This window comes from Cucurbita maxima, unplaced genomic scaffold, assembly GCF_002738345.1.
Source record: "Cucurbita maxima cultivar Rimu unplaced genomic scaffold, Cmax_1.0 Cma_Scf00008, whole genome shotgun sequence".
Classification (NCBI taxonomy): Eukaryota; Viridiplantae; Streptophyta; class Magnoliopsida; order Cucurbitales; family Cucurbitaceae; genus Cucurbita; species Cucurbita maxima.
Window position 1 is genome coordinate 727432 of NW_019272024.1, and position 21148 is coordinate 748579.

Genomic DNA, 21148 nt, shown 5'->3' on the forward strand with positions numbered 1-21148 from the left:
GTTGTATGTGAAAACTGAAAAGGGAGGTAACATTATCATTATTTGCTTATACGTTGATGATTTAATATTTACAGGCAATAATGAAGAAATGTTTGAATTTTTTAAGAAGAGCATGATGAAGGAATTTGAAATGACAGATCTTGGCTTGATGAGATATTTTCTTGGAGTAGAAGTTACTCAAACTCCCGCAGGTAACTTTATCTGTCAGAAGAAGTATGCTCAAGAATTACTTGAAAGATTTAAATTGGATGAGCGCACATTTGGAACTCCATCAGAATTGGGTTTAAAGTTGCACAAGGACATTGACGGGCGAGAGGTTGATAATAGGTATTTCAAACAAATTGTGGGAAGTTTGATGTATCTAACTTCAACAAGACCAGACATCATGTATGCGGTTAGTATGATAAGTCGTTACATGGAGCATCCAACGGAAAAACATCTCAATGCAGCAAGAAGGATACTTCGTTATGTGAGAGGAACCTCTGATTTAGGGGTATTCTACAAAAAAGGAGATGATCCGAAGATAGTTGGCTATACAGATAGCGACTATGCAGGTGATATAGACGATCGTAAAAGTACTTCAGGAAGTATTTTCTTGATGAGTTCAGGAGCTATTTGCTGGTCTTCAAAGAAGCAACCTATTGTAACACTCTCAACGACAGAAGCAGAATTTGTGGCAGCAGCAGCATGCTCGTGCCAAGCAGTTTGGTTAAGAAAAATGCTTGAAATTCTTAATCAGAAGCAACCAAGTACGACGGTTATATATTGTGATAATATGTCAACTATTAAGTTGTCTAAAAATCCTGTGTTACATGGAAGGAGCAAGCACATCGATGTTCGATTTCATTTCTTGCGTGATTTGTGTAAAGAAGGCATTATTGAACTCAACTTTTGCCGAAGTGATGAACAAATCGCAGACCTATTCACAAAGCCCTTGAAACAACCATTGTTCGAAAAGCTCAGAAGAAAGATGGGGATATGCAGAATCCAAGATGTATATCAAGAAGATGAAATGAAGTCCTAAACTGATTTCGCAGAATTCAGTTTAAGGGAGGGTGTTGAAAGTAATAATAACTAATAATAGAATAGAATTTGAATTGGTTTCAAATTCAAATTCATCCACAAAAATCTCAACCGACTACAGAATCACCCTAGAAAATCTCAACCCACTCTGGAATCCCCTATAAAAGGACCTCCCTCCCCATCATTCAAATCACTCCTCCTCTCAATCTCAATTCAGTTTTCTGTTGTCACCAACACTATTTCTATCCACCTTAACTTGTTTATATACAAATATCTTATGAGTTCTCATCACCGCCAAGACGCCAAGACTGAAGGAAACAAGATATCACGAACAACTCATATCTCAAACATACAATCTTTCTTTTTCTATTTGATTAGATTCCCACACCAATCACCTACAAAGATGATGAATAAATTATCTAAAACAGAGTATCATCATATACAAGAAAAGGCTTTGTTTCATCGAGTCTTCCTATGCAACTTAACAGGGAAGCGAGATGGAGGCGATGGGGACAGTTCGGCTGGTAGTTGGGGTGCCTCCAACCCACCGGTTAGCATCCCCACGACCTCTTTCATGGAGGGTCTGCGAGCAGGAAATTTCTGCACACAAATCAGGGCAACCTTGATACAAAGAAGAGCTTGATCTCGATCTAAACACTGAATTGACTGATCAACCAAATCGATCAGCTTTCCAGCTCTAGCGAGATGACGAGCCCACGATAAGAGATTGGCCCGCTGGAATTCTGATAACGGTGAATTTGTGACCTGTAAGGGTCTTCTTCCAGCTATAACAACTAACAATAAAACTCCATAGCTATAAACATCGGATTTCTCAGAAAGATCTGCACCGCCGCCATATTCAGGGGCAATGTAGCACATGGTTCCTCTCATACTTGGAGTGCTACTAATGCCACCACTCTTGGGAATATCATCATGGCTGTTCCCACGAGCTCTCCAGAGTTCGCCGCTAAGCCCATCTAACCACCAATCGATGCTACCTCGGCTGCCATGGTTTTTGCTTCTATTCCTCTTCTTTTTCTCTCTGTACATTTCATCATCCACTGGCCAGAAGTCACCCTCTTTTTGGGGCTTCTTTTTCTTCCTCTTCTTTGCTAGCTCTTCACAATACTCCTCCTTCCACCACTCCCTCGCTGGCCTTCTCTTCTCCTTTCTCAGATTCTTGGTACTCTTTTCATCATCCATAGACATCCACCAATCTAATCGCTTCTTGTTCTTCTTTTTCTCTGACTTCTTTACCGACGAGGTTGCAATCCATTCGCTTTTCGGCCTCTCAGCCTTGATCTCTGATCCAATCCACTCCATAACATATTCCTTCACATTCCCACTGCTACCATCTCCACTTTTCTTCTCCACACTGTTAGCTCTGTCAAAAACCCCTTCTGAGGGGTATACCATCGCTGCAGCCCCCAAAGCAGTCTCTGGCGAAGTCGTGGCGACATCCACTGTCTCTGGTGAAGTCTCTGAAACAGGAATTCTTAAACAGCTCTCAGGTGACTGATCAACACCCACGACGTTGAATTCCTCAAAGCCGGTGGCTACGCTCTCAGCTTCCTCTGCCACGGATCCACAATCTTCAACTGCACAACCACGGTTGCTGTCATGTTCTTCTTTTCTTTCCTTCTTCTCCTCCTCCACTGCATTTACCTTCACCTCAACTTCAAATTGACTATTCTCTAGCTTCAACCTAGCAAGCCCAAAATCCCCAATTTTTGCCGAGAAGCAATGATCTAACAGCACATTACTAGGCTTGATATCACCATGAATTACAGGCGGATCTAACCCATGAAGATGCTCTAATCCCTTTGCAATATCAACCGCAATTGAAAACCGTTTCTTCCACTCCATAAGCTCAGGACACTTCCTATGCAACAAAGCGTCTTGCAAATTACCATTATTCAAAAGCTCATAAACTAACAACATCCTGCGCCGCTTCTGGTCAGAGCAAAACCCAAGAACACTAGCGACGTAAGACGAATCAATCTTGGTGGCAAAGAACAACTCGTTCTGAAATTCCCTTTCGCCTTGTAACGATCCAGAATCCATAAGTTTGACCGCAATTTCCTTATGGGTTTGCGGCAGAGTACCATAGTAAACAGACCCAAAGCCGCCTTGACCGAGGCGGCGAGAAGGGGAGAAAGATTCAGTGGCACGGCGGAGAAGGGAGTAAGAAAAGCGATGCGGGGGTTTGGAATCAGCAGGGGCAGTACGTTTACGAGTCACTTTACGGAACAGAATAATGAGAAAGAGGAAGAAGGAGAAGGCGGCGGTGGAAGCGGCAACGATTGGGGGAAGAAGATGAGTGGACAGAGCATGGTGGTGGGTATGTACAGAAGAAGGAGAAGGAGACGGCGAAATAGACCGAGATGGCATCCTGCGAAGAAATCCGACAGAATTCTCGTTGGGTTCTTTCTGTTTCAGTAAGATTAACAGCAGAAAGTTGTCTCCATGACGGAAATAAATCCAGAATTTTCAACGACGACGACGAAGAAGAAGAAGAAGGCAAGGAGCGTTGGAGTTCTTTTCCTTTTTTCTTTTTCTTCTTTTAATTTAGATATTATTATTTATGGGAAGTTGTTAGATTTTCCCTTTTGCATAATTTCATGAAAACGTGAAAAGACCTTTAAAAAGTCTACATTGCATCGTTGTTTGATACCGATTATCACCTCTCTTTCTTCCGTATAATATTATTATGTTTTAGAAAATAATGTGAAGTACTCAAATCTATAAGCTTAAATATTAATTAAAACTATAAATTATCGAAGGGATCAATACTTTGAGAAACAGTCAGAGAAATAATTTGAATATTGAAAAGTGAATTTGGTCGTTTTCTTTTGTTTGGTTTTGTTCAATTCAAAGGGTGTGGGCCCATTCTTAAATCCATCAATTTCCCTCGCTACCCTTCATTTCTTCATCCTCATCTCAAATCTAATCACCTTTTTTCCACAGTTTTGAATACAAAATTACGTTAAATGCCCTCCAACTCCCAGCTTATTAAATTTCAGAAATCACTATGGTAGTAAAAATAATACCAAAAATCAACCAAGTAAAACAAAATTAGGAAAAAGACTCCTAACCACCCCTTTGAAAGTGATAGTACTCTAGATGGAGATTTACCCGCAATCACACGGTTCGAGATGTTCATCTACCACGGTTCGAGTTTGTAAGAATTCAATAATCTATAGAACATAAAAGGATGGGTAGGTTGGAAATTTACCCGCAATCTAGTTGGTGATCCGATGGAGATTGAGATAAAGCCAAGGGAGGGGTTATAGGTGTCACGTGCCATGACCCATCAATCTCACGTGCGCATCTCTCTCCTCTAGAGTGTGAAAGGAAGCATGAATTGATCGTATCAGACAAATTAGAGGCTTTCAGATCAAAAGACCATTCATTGGATGAAAACAAAGCTGTGGGACCATACTCTACGCTCTTTCTCTCTCGGCTCTGGATCAACCCTTCAATAATTCTCCTTACGAAAATTTTTAGCACACTTTTCTCTTTGTTGAATAACACAACTAATTAGGCCTCCAAGTCGAGTAATCCAACACAGATCTTCAGCTTCTCCAGGCTACACCTTCCTGCATATAGCAAGAACCAAGAATTTTCTGTCACATTCCATTGGTTCTTAAGACAAGACTGTGTTTTGAAATGGTTTGAATCACTTAACCCTTCCTGTAAATCACCGACAAAGACTCGCTTTTAGAAGTAGCTGAAGCTGCTCCTGCTACTTCGAAAACAACATTCTTTACAATATGCAGATGCCAATCATGTGGCCACAAAAATTTTGGATTCCATGGCTCAATTCTTCCAATCATCACTTCTTTTGTGCTTCATGATCACATAAAGTAGCAAAACATCGACCAATAAGACTCTAGAACACACCTTTCAACTAATGAATTCAATCGCACATCTACAAAGTAGAGAAATAAGTTCCAAACTACGAGGAGCTGTTTTAATGGATCAAACTCCAAATTCCGTTTCCAATTTAGAGAAGGGCTGTACAACGTCCATACACATGTTAAACATTTACCACTTCAATTTTTCTGCTCAGCTCCTCTTTAGATAAATAACTATAACACTGATGTTGTCCATGCTTCTCCGCCCCAAAGCAAGACGAGTAAGCAGTGCAGCAGCCAGTGAACTTCGAGAAGGATATGAAGTTCCAGCCCCTTCTTCAATTTGAGGCTCGGCGTTGAGGTCTATCGTAGTAGTAGCAGCAACAGCGGCGGCCGTTCTTTCTTGGAGACATTCTCGAGTTACCTCACAAGCCAACTCACTTGAAAGAACATCCCACAAACCATCACTTGCAAGTATTAAACATTCGTCATCTGATTCTCTTCTGGTGAAAGTAATTTCAGGCTCTGATATTACAACTGACTTGAGATATTTGTCACCTGTTCAAAGCAGAGAGGTTCCATATAAGGGACTAGAATTATCACTAGTGTTGCAAAAATGGTCATTTATAGAATGAACTTGACATAGATAAACGGAAATCTGATAAAACTTGAAGTTCATCCTGACAGTATTTGAACTGAAGGAAAGAAAAAAGAGAATTATGTTCATTCAATCTCTAACACGATCAATTGATCAGATAACTGAACACATACACAGAAATCAATTACTTAAACGTCGAAAATACCTCCTACATTCAACCCTCGGAACATAAATACAAAGTCAACCTCAGTAGCTGCACTTCCATACCTGCATTAACTCATAGGATTACTAACCACTTCTGTAAATCTTTTTCTTAGATCAAGAGGTAACATGAGTAGTAATCCGATACAGAAGAAATATGAAACTTCACAGCTCTTACATGTTTCTTCGAAGAGGATGATATAATAGACTAAACCAAAGCAACTACAGAAGAGTAATCAGGCAAGAAATGAATGATAATATCACTTTAGAGTTTCCATAGCACAGTCAACGCAGATGTGAGTTACAGCCTTCTTAATAAGTTGCCAAAGTTCCTAAAGGTTTATCAACTCTATTGCACTAATTGGATTCCTGCCGATGTGAAACTTGGAATTCATAATAGTATTTCGAATAGCTTTACCTTGTCAACCACTCTCAGTAAGCCGACCAAAAACTCTCCAGACAGGTTAGCTCTGTAAACTAGCTTGAGCTTACAAATTAGTAGTTCTAACATGGTTCAGGACCTCAAGTCGATGATGGTATTTCTCGGCCTGGTATCAAACCTATAAAACCCCTCATTGATATTTGGACTAAAATGGCCAAATTTGGGTAAGTCTCAGCAAAAGAGGTCAATTTCTCAACCTGGCCTTTCATGTATCATGAGTGAGATAGTAAAAAAATATTAAAAAGAGCACTCATTAATTTCAAAATATACAGGCCAGATTAAAACACTAGTTGAACACCTAATAATTCAAGTGTTTGTATAAAATAACATAGCTTCATATCCATGCAATATTGTTCCAAATGTAAGAAAGATGTTTAGAACTCTCATGATTAGATCCCCTTTCAGCCGTTTAATTGCAAAAGCTTCAATATTTGACCAATTATCACAATGGACTAAACTACTCAAATTCCAACAGAGACCTCGCAACATCTTGTCTCTAATCCTTGACGAATATCCACAAGTTGATATTACAGTCATCATAAATCCGAAGAGAGCAACCCTCAGCAAACATCCCACCTCATACCTTGAGCTTCAGGAATAAAAAATCCTCTTGGTTGAAATTACAAAATGGTCATTCGTCATATGGTGAAAAAGCCACGCTACAATGATGGTTTGTCCATCTCACAATACGACCAATTTGCAAAGAGCATTATTTTGTCAATTTCTCAAATTTTGTCCCCAATCCTTCCATGTATATCCATTGCTAACCTCTGCCACCAATAGCTTAAACCTTTTGCTTCAACACTACCAGTTTTATTAATCCTGGTCTGTCAAGATTAACGCATCTGACACGTTAGACAAGTTCTGATATCAGCTTAGTATCATCAATATATGCTGTGAAGTCCGCAACTAAAATTGAATCTAATCATAAGCTAGTACCATATCAGTCTATCATTTCCTTCTTATATATAAGACAAAACACAAATCCGCATAAGTTTCAATATATGTATACAGATAGAGAAATGAGATAAAAAACACTAATGTCCCATTGCTTGAATAAGCTTTGTATTTGGAAATTTGGCGCCTTTTGAATCCATGTTGCTGCTTGCTAGCATTGTTCATCAATCAAAACTACTGTCCTAATTCCCAACATATCTTAGAAAAAAACAACAAACTAATTCACGATATTGGAAACCTACTTAGATCCAAGTTCTCAAGATGGCAAGTATATATAACCATAAATGTTATGTCAACGACGTAAGCCACAGTCGTACTAGTTCCGAATATTTGTTTTTATTATTTTTTAATGATAGAAAAATCTTTCATTGAATAGTATACAAAAGAAAAGTCAAATAATAGAAGCCAAGCCAAAACATTAAAAAAGGAGAACAGAACACCAACCCAAATGGTAATGGAACCTTAAACTATTTAATATTTGCATCATGTTTATTGACCAACTCCGGAATAGGCAGACTGGCCAGCCAGCCAACATTAAATGTCATCAGCATTGTTGCGTGATTCTTCCATCTAGCCATAGCCTATAAACACATCACTTACATATCCTTCCTTCGGGAAAAACAAGTATTATCACGCAACTCAAAGAAACATACGTATGTACTAGGTAATAAAGTATAAAAGTAGATAACAAAAGGCTTTCTATAACAGAAAGGAAATATAAAGCAGAGTACAGTTAGATAACACCATTGATATCAAAATAAAATAAGATAAAAACCAAGTGGAGTGAGTGAGCAGTGAGCACCCAGCAGGAACACACTCGCCAACATGACATGATTCTCCAGGATTCAGCCGGTAATAAATTGATTTTTATAATCTCTACTGTGTTGTTGGTCTATCTCATCACAAGAGGAAGAGATCCCTCAACTCATACATTTACCGAAAATTTACACTTTTATCCCCAAGGTTCGATTACATTTGGATCCCATCCATGGCCTCCGTCGACACCATTCCTTTTCCTCTGCTTCTTTTCTCTCTTGATCCATGGAACGGAAGGGGAGGGGGGGGAAGATGGGGAGAAAGGGAAAGAGAAAAAGAAGAGAAATAAAAAAAAAAAGATAACGGTGGCGGATGGCAACCATGGATGGGGTGAAAGAGATGGTGGAATGAGGGATAAAGAAAAAGAAAAAGAAAAAAAATAGTATTTTTATAGAAAACATCTCAAAAAGAGAGGTTTTTTTTTTGTTTGCCGTTGAGCAACTTGAAAATAAAAAATTAATATGTTCAAGTCATGTAAGCTACAAAATAATTTTGAAAGAAGAATAGCTCATCCTTGTATATTAGAAAGTGAGTAGATTGAAGGGAACAACAGCGAGATTATCCCAATTCTCAAGGTCTAAAATGTCAGGTTCGAGAGCTCAGGGGCTCAAACACAACCTACCTCAAACTTCGGACCAGAAGTGTATTTCCTACTTTTATTAAGGTTGTTCTTGTTTGCGTGACATTAGAATCCATACTGATGGACCCTTTATGGCAAAATATTTAAATCTAGACCATCCGAGTTTCGAAGTAGAAGTTCTTACAAACATCCTAGGAAATTTTGCTGTCTTTATTCACTGCCATTCAGTCATGCCAACAAACGGTAGATGAAAAAATGCAGCAAAATCATTCACAAAACATATGATTCACATTTATGCCATGCAATTTAATGTTGTCATGTACCCAATTTCAGAAGTATCACATGGCTTCATCAAGCATCACATTAACGCTCCAAGAGGAGATGGGGAGTCAGAAGAAGAAACAAAATCAGATTTCTTCAGATGACCCATATGCAATAATCATACAGTGGAATCAAAACACATCGAATGTTTAAGCAACTTCACGAAAGCAGATAATGCCATGGGAGATGTAGTTATTACCTATTGCACGGGACGTTGCCAGGATTCCTTCAACCCGAGCTCCATTTATGAAAATCACCCGTCCTCCAGCGGCTTCGATTCTTGCTAGTTCATCATTTCTATCAGGCTGGGGAAAGTTAAGAAAATTGTGAGAGTATTGTGTTCATCATGAACGCCTACTGACTGTATAAGATGCCGTGCAACAAAGCAGTGAAATTAAATAGACCAACACTATTTTTGGAACAAGGAACAGAATAAAATAGTGGAACACACTATCCATCTAAAATGCACTTCTCTTAAGATAAATGTGTTATCAGCTCATCAAAAACTGATTGCATTGCACGTGTCGGGATAGCAGTTCATACAGTATAGTTTCGGGAGGGAGGGAGACTAAGAGAGAAAACCTTGTGATCATTGGAAAGCGGAATGGCCCTTCCTCCTCGGCAGAGGACGGCGCGTGAGTCACCGCAGTTGGCGACCATTATGTGATCCGGGGTGAGCACGGCAACGACGGCTGTGGAGCCGCCAAGAGCCACCTCCATTGGATGGCACCTACACTGGCCTCCGACGCTTCCACAGGCACAAGTACTGAGTGCCATTTCGTCCATTCTCTCAAAGCTCCTCCGCATCACTCTTTTCCAAGTCGCCTCCTCCTCCACCTTAGCCTCCTCCGCCGCACTGCTTCCTCCGCCGCCACTCACCGCGCGCGCCAATTCCTCCTGTACTAACACGTGCATCTTCTCCCTACATAGCGCTGCCACCTGTATCCATCCATAGAACAAAACAAATTAGACCAGTACAATGACAATAATAACCCCACTTTCTGCTTTTAGATACAATGATGCAGCATGAGCTCAATGGTATTTTCCACGTCCATTTTTTTCCTATTTTCTGGAAAAATAAAATTTGAGCTTCTCTATTAGGGCTTTACGTGAGGGCCTCCGTGTCCATCATAGACGGCGAAGAAATGCACCGGTCGCCGCCGGAAATTTCCTGGACCTAGAAGGCATAAGCTCGTCGATACTGCATCCTCCATCTCACGTGACCTTCCGGACACCGACATCATCCCGAACACAGGCTGAGGTACCGACGGTGAAGCTTCTACAGTCTTCACGTCCTCCCCCGATGACGAAGAAGATGAAATCTCCGGAGAACCGTCGCTGTCCGTCTTCCGAACACGTTTCTTCGACGGTACTGTTTCTAATCGTCGCATCTCTATTCTACGGCACCGCACTCTCGGCATTTGGCCGGCGAATCACCATCATCTTCGCTTGGCATTCTACAGTAAACCTCCATCATCGGAATTGTCCGAAGCAGGAACTCGCCGTCGAATATCTCTGACTGAGGTCATTAAACGAAGTAAAGAAATGCGGTGCGGCGCGGAATTTCGCTTAGAAGTAAACGTGTCGCTGTTTTCCTCTTATGGGAATTTTTCCCTTCCCGACCCTGTTCTTCGTCGATAAGGAAAAAAGAGAGCCTCTCGGGCAATTCTAATTATACGGGCAGCTATAGAGCCTGCCCCACCTGTCTACATCCGAACTCCATTTCATGCTGTGAAGACACGTGGTACCCATGACGATCCCCTTTCCCTAATTCCTCTCTTTCCAGTCAATTTCTCGTGTCGAGAGAATTATTCCTCGAGGACACGTGTCAAAAGTTTCGGAATGTGTAGGCCCATCTTGCGAGGTCGATACAAGTGGATCAATCAGAAACTTCCACACCAGGCTTGTCAGAAACGACAGAACTCGGGTCCCACCTCGACTATGCTTTTTCTCCGAAAATATTTCTTTTTTAGGATTTTTATTTTTATTTCTCTTGTAATTTATTTTTCGACGGGAGCATACGTGGCGCAATCTGAGCTCACCAGCACACACATAGTGACGTGTCTGGTTCAACGTTGACACATCAGAAAGCTATCTGACGGGAACGGAGTTAGCGATGGCAGTTGTTGGCTTACAGCCGTCTGCCTTGACCCAAGAAGAGTTTGATTCTTCTAACTTTATGGAATGTAACAAAATTTCTCGTTTATTTAAATTTTGTATTTATTCGATCCCGCATTTAAAAATATTTACTAAATCTTCCATTTCTAATTCTATATTTAATACTCTATAATATATTAAATTTTAAAATTAATTAATATATCTATTAAACATTAAATTAATTTTTTGTATATATTAGTCTATAAAACTTAATTTATTGAACGTAAATAAAAATAAATTAAATGTTTAAAGATGAGATTTAACTGTTAAATAGACAAAGATTTGCCTACTCATCATGTATGACGTATAGAAATATGATAATATTAAATAAGCAAACCAACCAAAATAGATAGTACGGAAACTAAATATTGTATTACATAATTTAAATTCTTGAGCTAAATGTAAATATAATTTTTAGTTCTCAATAAAGAATATATATATTGATCATATAGAATGGTTGATGCTAGCATATTATATATTTATGGAACTTGGAGACGAAAGGGACTATTGACACGTGGCGTTAAAGTAGAGGGCCAGTTAAAGAGGCGGTATTGGTATTTGGGGACGTGACGGTGACGGTGACGGTGACGGCGAAAGTGACTGTTCCAACTCCGAAGAGCTCCGTTTTTTCCTTTCCGTTCAAACCCTAAACCCACTGCCCGATCTGCCATTTTAAAATTAAACACACAAGTTAAATGGAAGTTCTTAAGAAACTTGAGACATTGATATTAATTTTTTTTTCTCTGTAATACATTGATATTAATAGTTATTTGCTTTAACAGTATTCCTGTTCTGCAAATGAGCAATTTTGGTAGCAAATTCAATGGCAAAAGCTATGAACTTTGATGGAGAATCAGAAAATTGAAGGCCCCCCTTTTTGACTGCCTGCAATTATGATGATTCTAACAAACGGAAGAACTTTAACGATTGATAAAATATCAGATAAATTCAAACAAACGACAACCAAGTGATCACAATCGGACTTCTCACACTATGAGTTCCGTCCTTCCAGATTAGCCCTCCAAATTCCGGCATACTCTGTCTCTTCTTCGTCAGGAAAGTGATTTTGTATGAAAGCTTCTGATATCTCCTTGTGAAGTTCAGACTCTCCGGCTCAACTTTCACGGCGGCGCCGTTGAACGGAGTCGCCACGGCATGGTAACTGGAGGTTGCAGGGCCGACGTTGGTGACGGTTCTGTGAAGGGTCAAGGAAGTGACGGAGGCTTTTTCAGGGAAAACGGCAGAGATGGCTGGATAATTTAAGTCTCCAGGGTTGGGGAGAAGGTGATGACAAGATCTGTTTGAATATTTGGAGAATACTTTGAGCTGTGAAGGGGTTAAATCCTGCGTACAGAGGAATTCGAAGTAATCTTGCGGCTGAATTTCGTAAACCAAGCCAGGATCTAGGGCTTTTCTTGGGTTTATGTGGCCGGCACCGTGGTCGTACGGACTCGACGGCGATGTGCCGGAGGAGTCTTTGAGAGGCTTATAGGTGTTGTCGTGGACGTAAGCGGTGGTCATCAGTGCCGATTTGATTGCCGACGGGCTCCAATCGGGATGCTTTGATTTGATCAGAGCTGCTACGCCACTGACGTGTGGGCAAGACATTGAGGTTCCTGACAGAATGTTGAATTTAACCCTTCTTGTATCCGTCGTCAAACTCGACGGCCCTGTTTTTCCTGTCCAAGCGGCGAGGATGTTAACGCCAGGGGCCACCAGATCGGGCTTGAGGATCTCAAGTGTGAGGAAATTTGGTCCTCTGGATGAAAACGCCGCCACCACCGGCGACGGTCTTACCCCCAATTTTGTCCCTAAAAATCCTAAACTCGCCGTCGCTTTTCGATTCGTCAATGCGTACACCTTAATTGCTTTACCTTCTCTTTCACCGACGGCGACGGCAGGTACCAAATGGCAATCGGCAACAAGTTCTTCCCCATTCGCCGCCGTGTTCGCCAGAATCATCCCAACCCCACCTGCATTCTTCACCACCACACCCTTCTGGACCCGTGGGCTAATTCCACGATCGCATATCACGATTTTTCCGGCCACGAAATGGGGATCTAATGTTCCTTCTAAACATAGCGAGCTCGGATCCGGGTTGCTCGAGTTACTCCCCATGTATACAACTGGGAATTGTTTGTTTTCTGGAATTGTGATTCTTCCTTTGTAAAGTGAAACGCCGGTGACTGTTCTGCCATTGCCGAGCTTGACAATGGCCGGGAAATCTCTGTCCATTGTGCTGGCGCCGACAGTGGTTATCCATGGCGATACGTTTGTGAGACTGACAGGGTCCGGCCCTGCATTTCCGGCCGAACAGGACACAAACACGCCCATCTCCATTGCCCCAAATGCTGCAACGGAGAGGCTATCGCGATAGTAAGAAGAGACCCCACCTCCCAAAGAGATGGACAGAACATTTACTCCATCGGCCACAGCTCTGTCGACAGCCGACAAAATGTCGGAGCTAAAGCAGCCGCCGGCCCAACAGACTTTGTAAGCCGCTATTCTAGCACCGGGCGCCATTCCTCTGGCCGTCCCATACGCATAACCGAGGAGGTTCGCGCTGGCTGTCGGAGAGCCGGCGACGGTGGCTGCCGTGTGAGTTCCATGCCCATCTTGATCCCTTGGAGATTTATACTCCAACTTTTCGTTAAATTTCCCAGTTGCAGCTTCATACCCATGGTAGAACATTCTAGCTCCAACGATCTTTCTGTTACAATTCTGTTTCGTGAAGTCTCGCCCTGTTTCGCATTCCCCTTTCCAATGCGCCGGCACCGGCGACATCCCGGCATCGTTGAAGCTCTCACTCTCCGGCCAAATCCCAGTGTCCAAAACTCCAACAATGACGTCATGGTCTGCAATTTGCTGAGACCAGGCGCTGTTGCTGTCAGCTGGTTCAAGCCCAAGAAATCTGGGGCTTCTGGTGGTGTGAAGATCGTACTTTGTCTCTGGAAAAATGGCCAAGACCCCATCTTCTTCCTCGAGCCGCTCTGCCTCTTCTTCACTCAATCGAGCTGCAACTCCATGGAAAACATTCTGGTAACTGTAAATGATCCTCTGTTCACCTCCCCCATTGCCTTCTCTCTCAGGATTAACGACCACACTGGTAAGCACTGTGGAGTACCACTGAAGATGATCCGAAAATGAGTCCGGCATTGCAGACCTATCCATTTGAACAACATAAGTTTTCAGAAACTGAGCGCTTGAAAGAAGCGAACAGTCAAAAACCAGCAGCAAACACAGCCATTTCAGAGGAGTATGAGCCATTTGGGAAGCAGAGGAAAGGAGTGTGCTCTCCTGTTTGCGAGAGAAATGAAGAGGGAATGGGGGAGCTTCGATACTGAAGGGGAGTGTGTAATAAAGGAGAGTGGTTGTTCCATGAATGCCAAAATTGAAGAGGGTTAGGAGAGGAGATCAGTACTGGTGGTGAGTAGTTAATTTGGTTATGTATTATGGTCCCCTGTTTTTATTGCCATCCCATTAATATTATCAACATCTACCCTTCCTGGAAAAATATCTTTGTAGTTCATACAATTTTACTCATTTCCCTTTTTCATGAAGTTTAAAACTTTAACCTTCAAACCCCACCATCTCATCTTCTATGTCTACTGTAATATATACATGATTTGTTTTGAAAAGTCGTAGAATTTAATGCTAAATGTACCAAAGAGATCGAAAATTGGATTGGAATCGAAGACATGACATGGGTGCTTTCAACATATTTTGTCCACGCTCCTCACTCTCCCGCAATCTACTACAATACGACAACACAAGTTATTTTCAACATATTTTGTCATCACTCACTCCTAACATATGTACTTGCTTCAAAAGTCTTTTCGACAATCATCCGAATATGCTTTCACTTGCTACCACAGGTTGATTTTAGGAATTATAGACCTTCACAATGGTATATTATGATGTTATCCACTTTTTGAGTATAAGCTCTCATGCTTTCCTTTTAGTCTCTACAAACAAAAGGCCTCGTAGATATATTCCTTACTTGTAAACAGAAGATCATTCCCTTTAGAAAACTTAGTAACCTAACACACAAACCCCTTGGCAATGTACACATGCTCTACAAAAGCAAGTAGGTCACAGTTGAGACCTTACTGTATTAGGCACGGGAGGCTTAGCTCCTCCGTGACTGGTGGTGGGCCGCCGCCGCCCGTGGTGGTTGTGAAGATGAAGGTTGTTTGTACATCATCAAATGGAACCCTTTTTTTCACAGGATTCATGTACGGTTCATGTTCCACCGTTGGATCCATTCAATCCAACCGCCTCAATTAATCTTCTTTCTTTGTATGGTTTCTTTTGAGGTAAATTTTTTCGAAGATAATAATTCCTTTTGTCCACTAATCAATCATTCGCTAATAAATTTTTCCTTTTGGAAATTATGAAATTTAACTTCTTCGTCAACAACATTTGATCAAAAATCAAAATGACGTACAATCCTTTTTGTAACTTGTAAAACACTAGTTTTTAACCTTAAAAGTCAAGATTCAAGCTCATAACCACGTTTTTTTTTGGCATGGTGATCGATGATATCTCTATTTCTTTGGGTTTAGCTTCCAAATACGATAAGTTCATACCACAACGAAGAAGACGAGTGGTTCCCAAATCTATGCAGAGTCATCAATGCCGCTTCCACGTCCTTTTCATTGAGCTTCAACACTCTTCCGATCGCCTTTACTACTGGACCCCCCCGATAACGGCAAACCTTAAATGCTCAATCACGCTCTTGAAATTGGGTACGTAAATTTCTTGCGATTTGCCCACGAATCGCTTTCATACCCTCGAAACGACGTGCCATAGTTTCTCCGACACCGGCAAGATTAAAGAACCGAGAAGGGTCATTAATGGGGCCCGTGGATTGTTGAATTAGGCCTAAAATTTGGATAAACAGTCTGTGTTTTGTCCAAGAACGTAGGAGGGAAGATATGGAAATGGGACTCCATTCTTGTTTGTTAACTTGTTCATGGATGTGAAACAGGGGAAGGTAATGTGGAAGCTATAGAGGAGAAAGCTCAATGAACGCGACAAATTCAAGGGTGAGTAACATATCAAAACCATACCTTAAATTCAGGAGGGAGGCTTTTCTCTTTAAGTTCCCATGGCATGGGCAGCTTTGTGTGTCTTATAGGAAGCCTTCAACCCCAGTCACCTTAGCTTCAGCTAGCAACTGAGCTCTCTTCTTTCCCGATGGATGAGTAGATTGATAGTCCCTCAGCGCGGAATCCCCAGTCACCTTACCCAACCTCTCATACACAGTGGGTGCAACCCTCGGGTCGTATCCAGCAGACCAATGTAATCCGCTTCCATTTCCATCCTGAACCCATAAAAATGAATTACACTACCCCTTTATATCTTCGTTCAACAAATTACCCATACCATATAGCTCTTCTCTTACCTTCTAGAGAAAGGAAGCCTCAAGAAAAGCGTTGACATAGTGTTCACAATATCAGGCATCACGAATTGATAAAGGATAAGTTGCAAAACGGCAAACCAGAGATTCTTTGTGATACCCTCTGCAGCATGTCGAGCCACAGCATGCCCAACCTAATTAATAAAAACAACACCTTAAGGCTGAGCTAAGTGAAAGGTTGTAAGCTGAAGAACAAATCTTTATAATATACCTCATGACCAATAATTGTTGCGATTTCTACATCATTTCTGAAGTGCTCGAGCAAGCCCGTGAAAACAACGATCTTCCCACCAGGCAAGCAAAATGCATTAACAACTGCCTCATTCACCACCAAAACCTCCCATTTCAATCCATCCAAATGCGAGCTATCTGCTTGGGACCCCTGTTTCTGACCCTTCTTTCTACTGCGTTCGACCCATTTGTCATCAAGAATCTCGTCTTCACGGTACCATTTACCTTCCATCTTCCCAGCCCCAGAGTCCCTAAGCGCCATCAATGTCTCATTGCCACTCCCTTCAGGGGCTCCAATCACAGCCTCTGATGCATACCCTAAATCACTCCAAACATTCTCTTGCTTCAACCCTCTTTGTAATGCCTCAGTTATATCCTTAGCTATCAATCTTACTCTTAACACTTACTGGGTGTACAGCAGGCAATATTTTACCCTTGAAAGCTGCCTTCATTTGCTCAAATTGCGACTCCCCGAGGCTCCTCTCCATAGCTCTAGACAAGAGTACAAAGTGCCTTCGTTTTGTATAAGGTATGGTTTCTAAATTCCCATAATACCGGTGATAAAAACCCCAGAACCCGCAAACACAACAACCAATACGGTTCTTGGATCCTGAAACCATCGCCGAGGTCCTCTGGGCTTAAAATGCTGGACACGGTAGTGATCGACATAGTAAAATCTCTTGGAATCACCGAAGAAGGGATTGTATAGCCTCCTATTCTCTCGAACTTGTCTTCCAAATCTTTGTATAATTGGAGAAGACGATTGAAACCCATAAGAATTGGACGGTCTTCAAGCCGTAAACGAATACCCACCGTGGGAAATTCTTGACTTAGAATCTCGAATTAACTCGGGAAAAATCTTTGAAGACAAGTTCCGAAATGCATCAAATGCAGACTTGGATTTTCTATATAGCAACTCATATCTCTAGAGCAAAACATATGTGTAATCCAATAGATGAGAATCAATCAGAAACTAATTCACTCATGAATATATGTATAAAAGTTTCCGAGAAGGGGAAAGTAGAATCAAAAGGGGAGAAAAGAAGTTGGAAGAAGCAACAAGGCAGGAAGTGAAATGGGTTGATCCGGATTTGTGTGGAAGTTAAGATGCGTACCGTGGCGGCCATGGAGAGCCGATGCATTGACAGCTTGGCGGGGGCTGGGGCATCGGCAGACTCATCATCTTAATATCGGATAGACCCAAATTCCAAGCCGAATGGAACAGTTTCAGGTCCAGAATCTTCCACCAATTTCCTTGCTCCCCAAGAATTTCTTCTTTTTTCTGTTTTCTTTTTTGATGATTCAAATGTTATAAAAACTTATGTCAAATTTCCTTACCGCACAAATTTGAAGGTCATCTAATATAAAATTTTAGATTCATTATATAGTAATATGGGTACATCAACCTTATACCTCAAATGAATTTTGAAAGAATATTAGTATATATATTATTCATATACAACTAGTATATAAAATAAATTAGATATCGGGATAATACACGGATGAGGATAAAATTGTTACAAAAAGAAAATGATATGAAATGAAATTTTTTTGCTTTACTTACAAATATTTTGATTATGATCGGGCATCATCGTTTATGATCAAATAATAATAATGATAGTAATTAGCGCTTACAAGAACAAATCCAGTCCCCCAACCTCCAATACATCAGAGACTGGGGCTATTACCCAGCTTAATGGTTGATAAAAACAGATATTTATAGGATAAAGCTAACAATAGGAGAATCTCACATGAATCAAAGGCCAACACATCTAAAAGGTAAATAAAAACAGAAAAATCCTCTGTTTCTGAGTTCCATAACAAGACATCGAAAAGCTTATCCCAAGTCGAGAGGCTCAATCACCAAGAATTGCCTCTGCCTGTGTATAATCACTAAATATACATAAGTACACTCCTGATGCTGCTTTATAGTGAGATACTCATGTTCTCTATGCTACAAGAGTGCTACATCAAAATGTGTTCTTCACAAGAAAAGAACATGAATAGCATTTTGACATACATTAAAATTACAAAAAAAGCAGAAGAATAGACACGAAACTAACGTATAAGAACCATATGCAACTTGAAATACGGTTTGAAGATGAAGCATGACCACACAAGTTAAACCCGAACCATACGTCGTTCGGTATGGCAGTGTTGTAGTTAAACGTGACAGGTCGAGAATTAGGACCAGAGATTTTCACCGTTGTTGGGATCCAGGCATCCGGTCCAGAGCGATAAAGATAGACATAGCATAATTGGTAAGCACAAGGTCCACTTACGCTAAATGTATCAGAGGAACATCTTTCAAATATCCTTCTGGATGGATCATCAATCCTAGGCACATAAATCTGGTACACAAGTTTCTTCAATCATTAATTGTAACATGTCAAATTCCAAAATTAATCTGAAAGTAAAGACGATTTTTATTGTTTTTGAATGATCGAACGATGGCATGACGCTCTTTAAAAATGTTTTAGGAAGTTGTAGACGTTTAAGTAGGCTACACGATATTGCTCAACTTGCTAATGACTATGGATCTTTCTAAGATATTAAGAACAAATAAATAAATATCTGATTTGAAGTTCTGAAACATATAAATCAACAGGCTATCATCTCATCATAATCGAGAAATACAAACCCAACTCGATTTCTCTTTCATTTTGCATCGAAAGATAAAGGATGACCAATCAATTACTTTAACCTAACGATATTAATATGTTTTTATATCCCTCGCCAAATGTAAAATTATTCCCAAACTCAGATGCAAAATTCAACTACGATTTCGTTCATCGACCATTTCGAATAACTGAAATTAGTTCGATCACGAACGATCGAGAAACCCAGGGCTTTGTATTCTGATAAAATGAATGGAAAAATTGAAGATTTAAACGAAGAAAACCTGGTTGCCATAAGCATCGCCGAAAGAAACGCTGATCTGATCCCTTGTGTATGTAGGCGAAGAACAGCTAGTTGATATAACGACCGAATAAGAACAACTCCCGAGTTGCTTCAACATCAGAAATCCCCAAACAAGAAAGAAGAAGAGAAACACGAAATGGTTGTAAGATACAAGACTGGAAATCAGCATAAATGGAAAAAAAAAAAAAAAACCGACACGGAATGCTGATACCTGAATATAGGTTAAATTGAAGGATTCAGCGGATTCGGGCAGCAATTCCGTGGCTTCCAAGAGAGCCAAAAGAAAGGCGGAGGTGAGCAGAAAACAGAGAACCCGTTTCATTTCTCCTTGTTTGTGTGTTTGGCTTTAGCGTTGCGGAGCTTTTGAAGAAGAAAAAGAATACGGAAGAACACAGAGACATAAATTCTACGCCACCCATATTTATTTCAACTATTGAAAGGTACTCAATTTTTCTTTTCTTTTCTTTTTTTCTTTTTTTCTTTTTTTCTTATTTTGGGATAGTTATAAATTCAATGGTTTGAATGTTTTCAACTTTCAAATGGGTCTCTCAAACTAAGAAAAAAAAAAAAAACAATTTAGTATGTTCCATATATCTCTGCATAAGCAAATATTTAAACAAAAATTAATATTCTACTCTCAAAGCCGAGAAAGAAAAAGGTATCAATCATAACAGATATTCCTCCATCAAATCCCATTCTGCATATCAAAGATGAACTACATTCCTTTGACCTTGATGTGATCATCAAGAGATTCAAAAAACACAAAGCAAATACAGGCACAGCGGTGGATCAAAAATACAACCACGCCCATGGCCAAGATGCAGAATCACACTCATAGCACAGCGCTGCTAAGAAGCACAGGGATCACATAAGCAAGCCACTTCAACCTCCGCTGATGGCCGGCTGTGGAGGGGGCTGGCGGAGATGGTGGCGGTGGCGGTGGCGATGTGAAGTATTGGCAGTCGTCAAAGCCATACCATGTGTCCTCTGGGATTGAGGAGTTGTATTTGTATTTAACAGTGTCAATATCAGGGCTGGAGATTTCTACAGTCTCTGGAATCCAATCGTCGGACCCCTTCTTGTAAAGGTAAAAGAAACATATCTGGTCTGTGCATGGCCCTGTCAGTTCAAAAATGTCTTTGCTGCATTTTGCAAGTGCTTTGCTGCTTTCAACTTCCAGCTTTGGCTCATATATCTGCTTTCCAACTTCTAAATCAGCCATCCTCATCCTTTTAAACATTATTTAATGAAGTCTTACCATACCCACATGCTTTGTTCATCTCTCAATTGAATATCACATTTCCAAGTGTTTAAAGTCACTGTGTAACTGATTATATATCAAGCTTATGAATGTATGTAAACTGTAGAGACTAACACAAACTTTTAAAGATGAGGAACTAATAAAGCATTTGAAAGTTAAGAAACTAACAGTGCTACTACCTGTTATTCTACCAACAATTTCTTGTTTTTGGTTTCAAATCTGTAATGATAAACATATTTGAAAACTGATTATAAGCTTCTAATTCCAGTTTAAGTGAACCAACTATGTATCCTTTCAATAGAATCACAGATTGTAAGCTTCTAATTCTAGTTTATTTGTTTTTTTTTTTTTTTTTTTTTT

General features: G+C 40.5%; 5 protein-coding genes and 2 pseudogenes across 5 annotated transcripts in view; 1 reads left to right on the top strand and 6 right to left on the bottom strand.

Annotated features, from left to right (window-relative positions):
• The window catches only part of LOC111482734 (receptor-like serine/threonine-protein kinase At4g25390), a 6331-nt gene extending 2728 nt beyond the window's left edge, over positions 1–3603 (bottom strand). The window contains exon 1 of the mRNA XM_023128664.1: positions 1264–3603. Within this exon, the coding sequence (XP_022984432.1) occupies positions 1483–3414 (1932 nt within the window). The 5' untranslated portion in view covers positions 3415–3603 and the 3' untranslated portion in view covers positions 1264–1482. The remainder of the gene's footprint in view (positions 1–1263) is intronic.
• On the top strand, positions 19–1310 carry LOC111482742 (uncharacterized mitochondrial protein AtMg00810-like). The gene is made up of 2 exons (XM_023128674.1): positions 19–749; positions 820–1310. The coding sequence occupies exons 1-2, from the start codon at positions 89–91 to the stop codon at positions 936–938; spliced, it is 780 nt and encodes a 259-aa protein (XP_022984442.1). The 5' UTR covers positions 19–88; the 3' UTR covers positions 939–1310.
• Positions 3604–4750: 1147 nt separating the features above from the next.
• LOC111482744 lies at positions 4751–10339 on the bottom strand (annotated as a pseudogene).
• A 1335-nt stretch (positions 10340–11674) lies between these two features.
• LOC111482733 (subtilisin-like protease SBT1.3) lies at positions 11675–14493 on the bottom strand. The gene has a single exon (XM_023128663.1). It carries the CDS (start codon positions 14217–14219, stop codon positions 11901–11903), a length of 2319 nt encoding a protein of 772 aa, XP_022984431.1. The 5' UTR covers positions 14220–14493; the 3' UTR covers positions 11675–11900.
• A 1461-nt stretch (positions 14494–15954) lies between these two features.
• On the bottom strand, positions 15955–17773 carry LOC111483188 (annotated as a pseudogene).
• A 581-nt stretch (positions 17774–18354) lies between these two features.
• LOC111482748 (embryo-specific protein ATS3B-like) lies at positions 18355–19928 on the bottom strand. The gene is made up of 3 exons (XM_023128678.1): positions 19739–19928; positions 19508–19615; positions 18355–18956 (listed from the first exon to the last, which is right to left on the bottom strand). Exons 1-3 carry the CDS (start codon positions 19847–19849, stop codon positions 18633–18635), a joined length of 543 nt encoding a protein of 180 aa, XP_022984446.1. The 5' UTR covers positions 19850–19928; the 3' UTR covers positions 18355–18632.
• A 245-nt stretch (positions 19929–20173) lies between these two features.
• The window catches only part of LOC111482747 (embryo-specific protein ATS3B-like), a 1959-nt gene continuing 984 nt past the window's right edge, over positions 20174–21148 (bottom strand). The window contains exon 3 of the mRNA XM_023128677.1: positions 20174–20722. Within this exon, the coding sequence (XP_022984445.1) occupies positions 20360–20722 (363 nt within the window). The 3' untranslated portion in view covers positions 20174–20359. The remainder of the gene's footprint in view (positions 20723–21148) is intronic.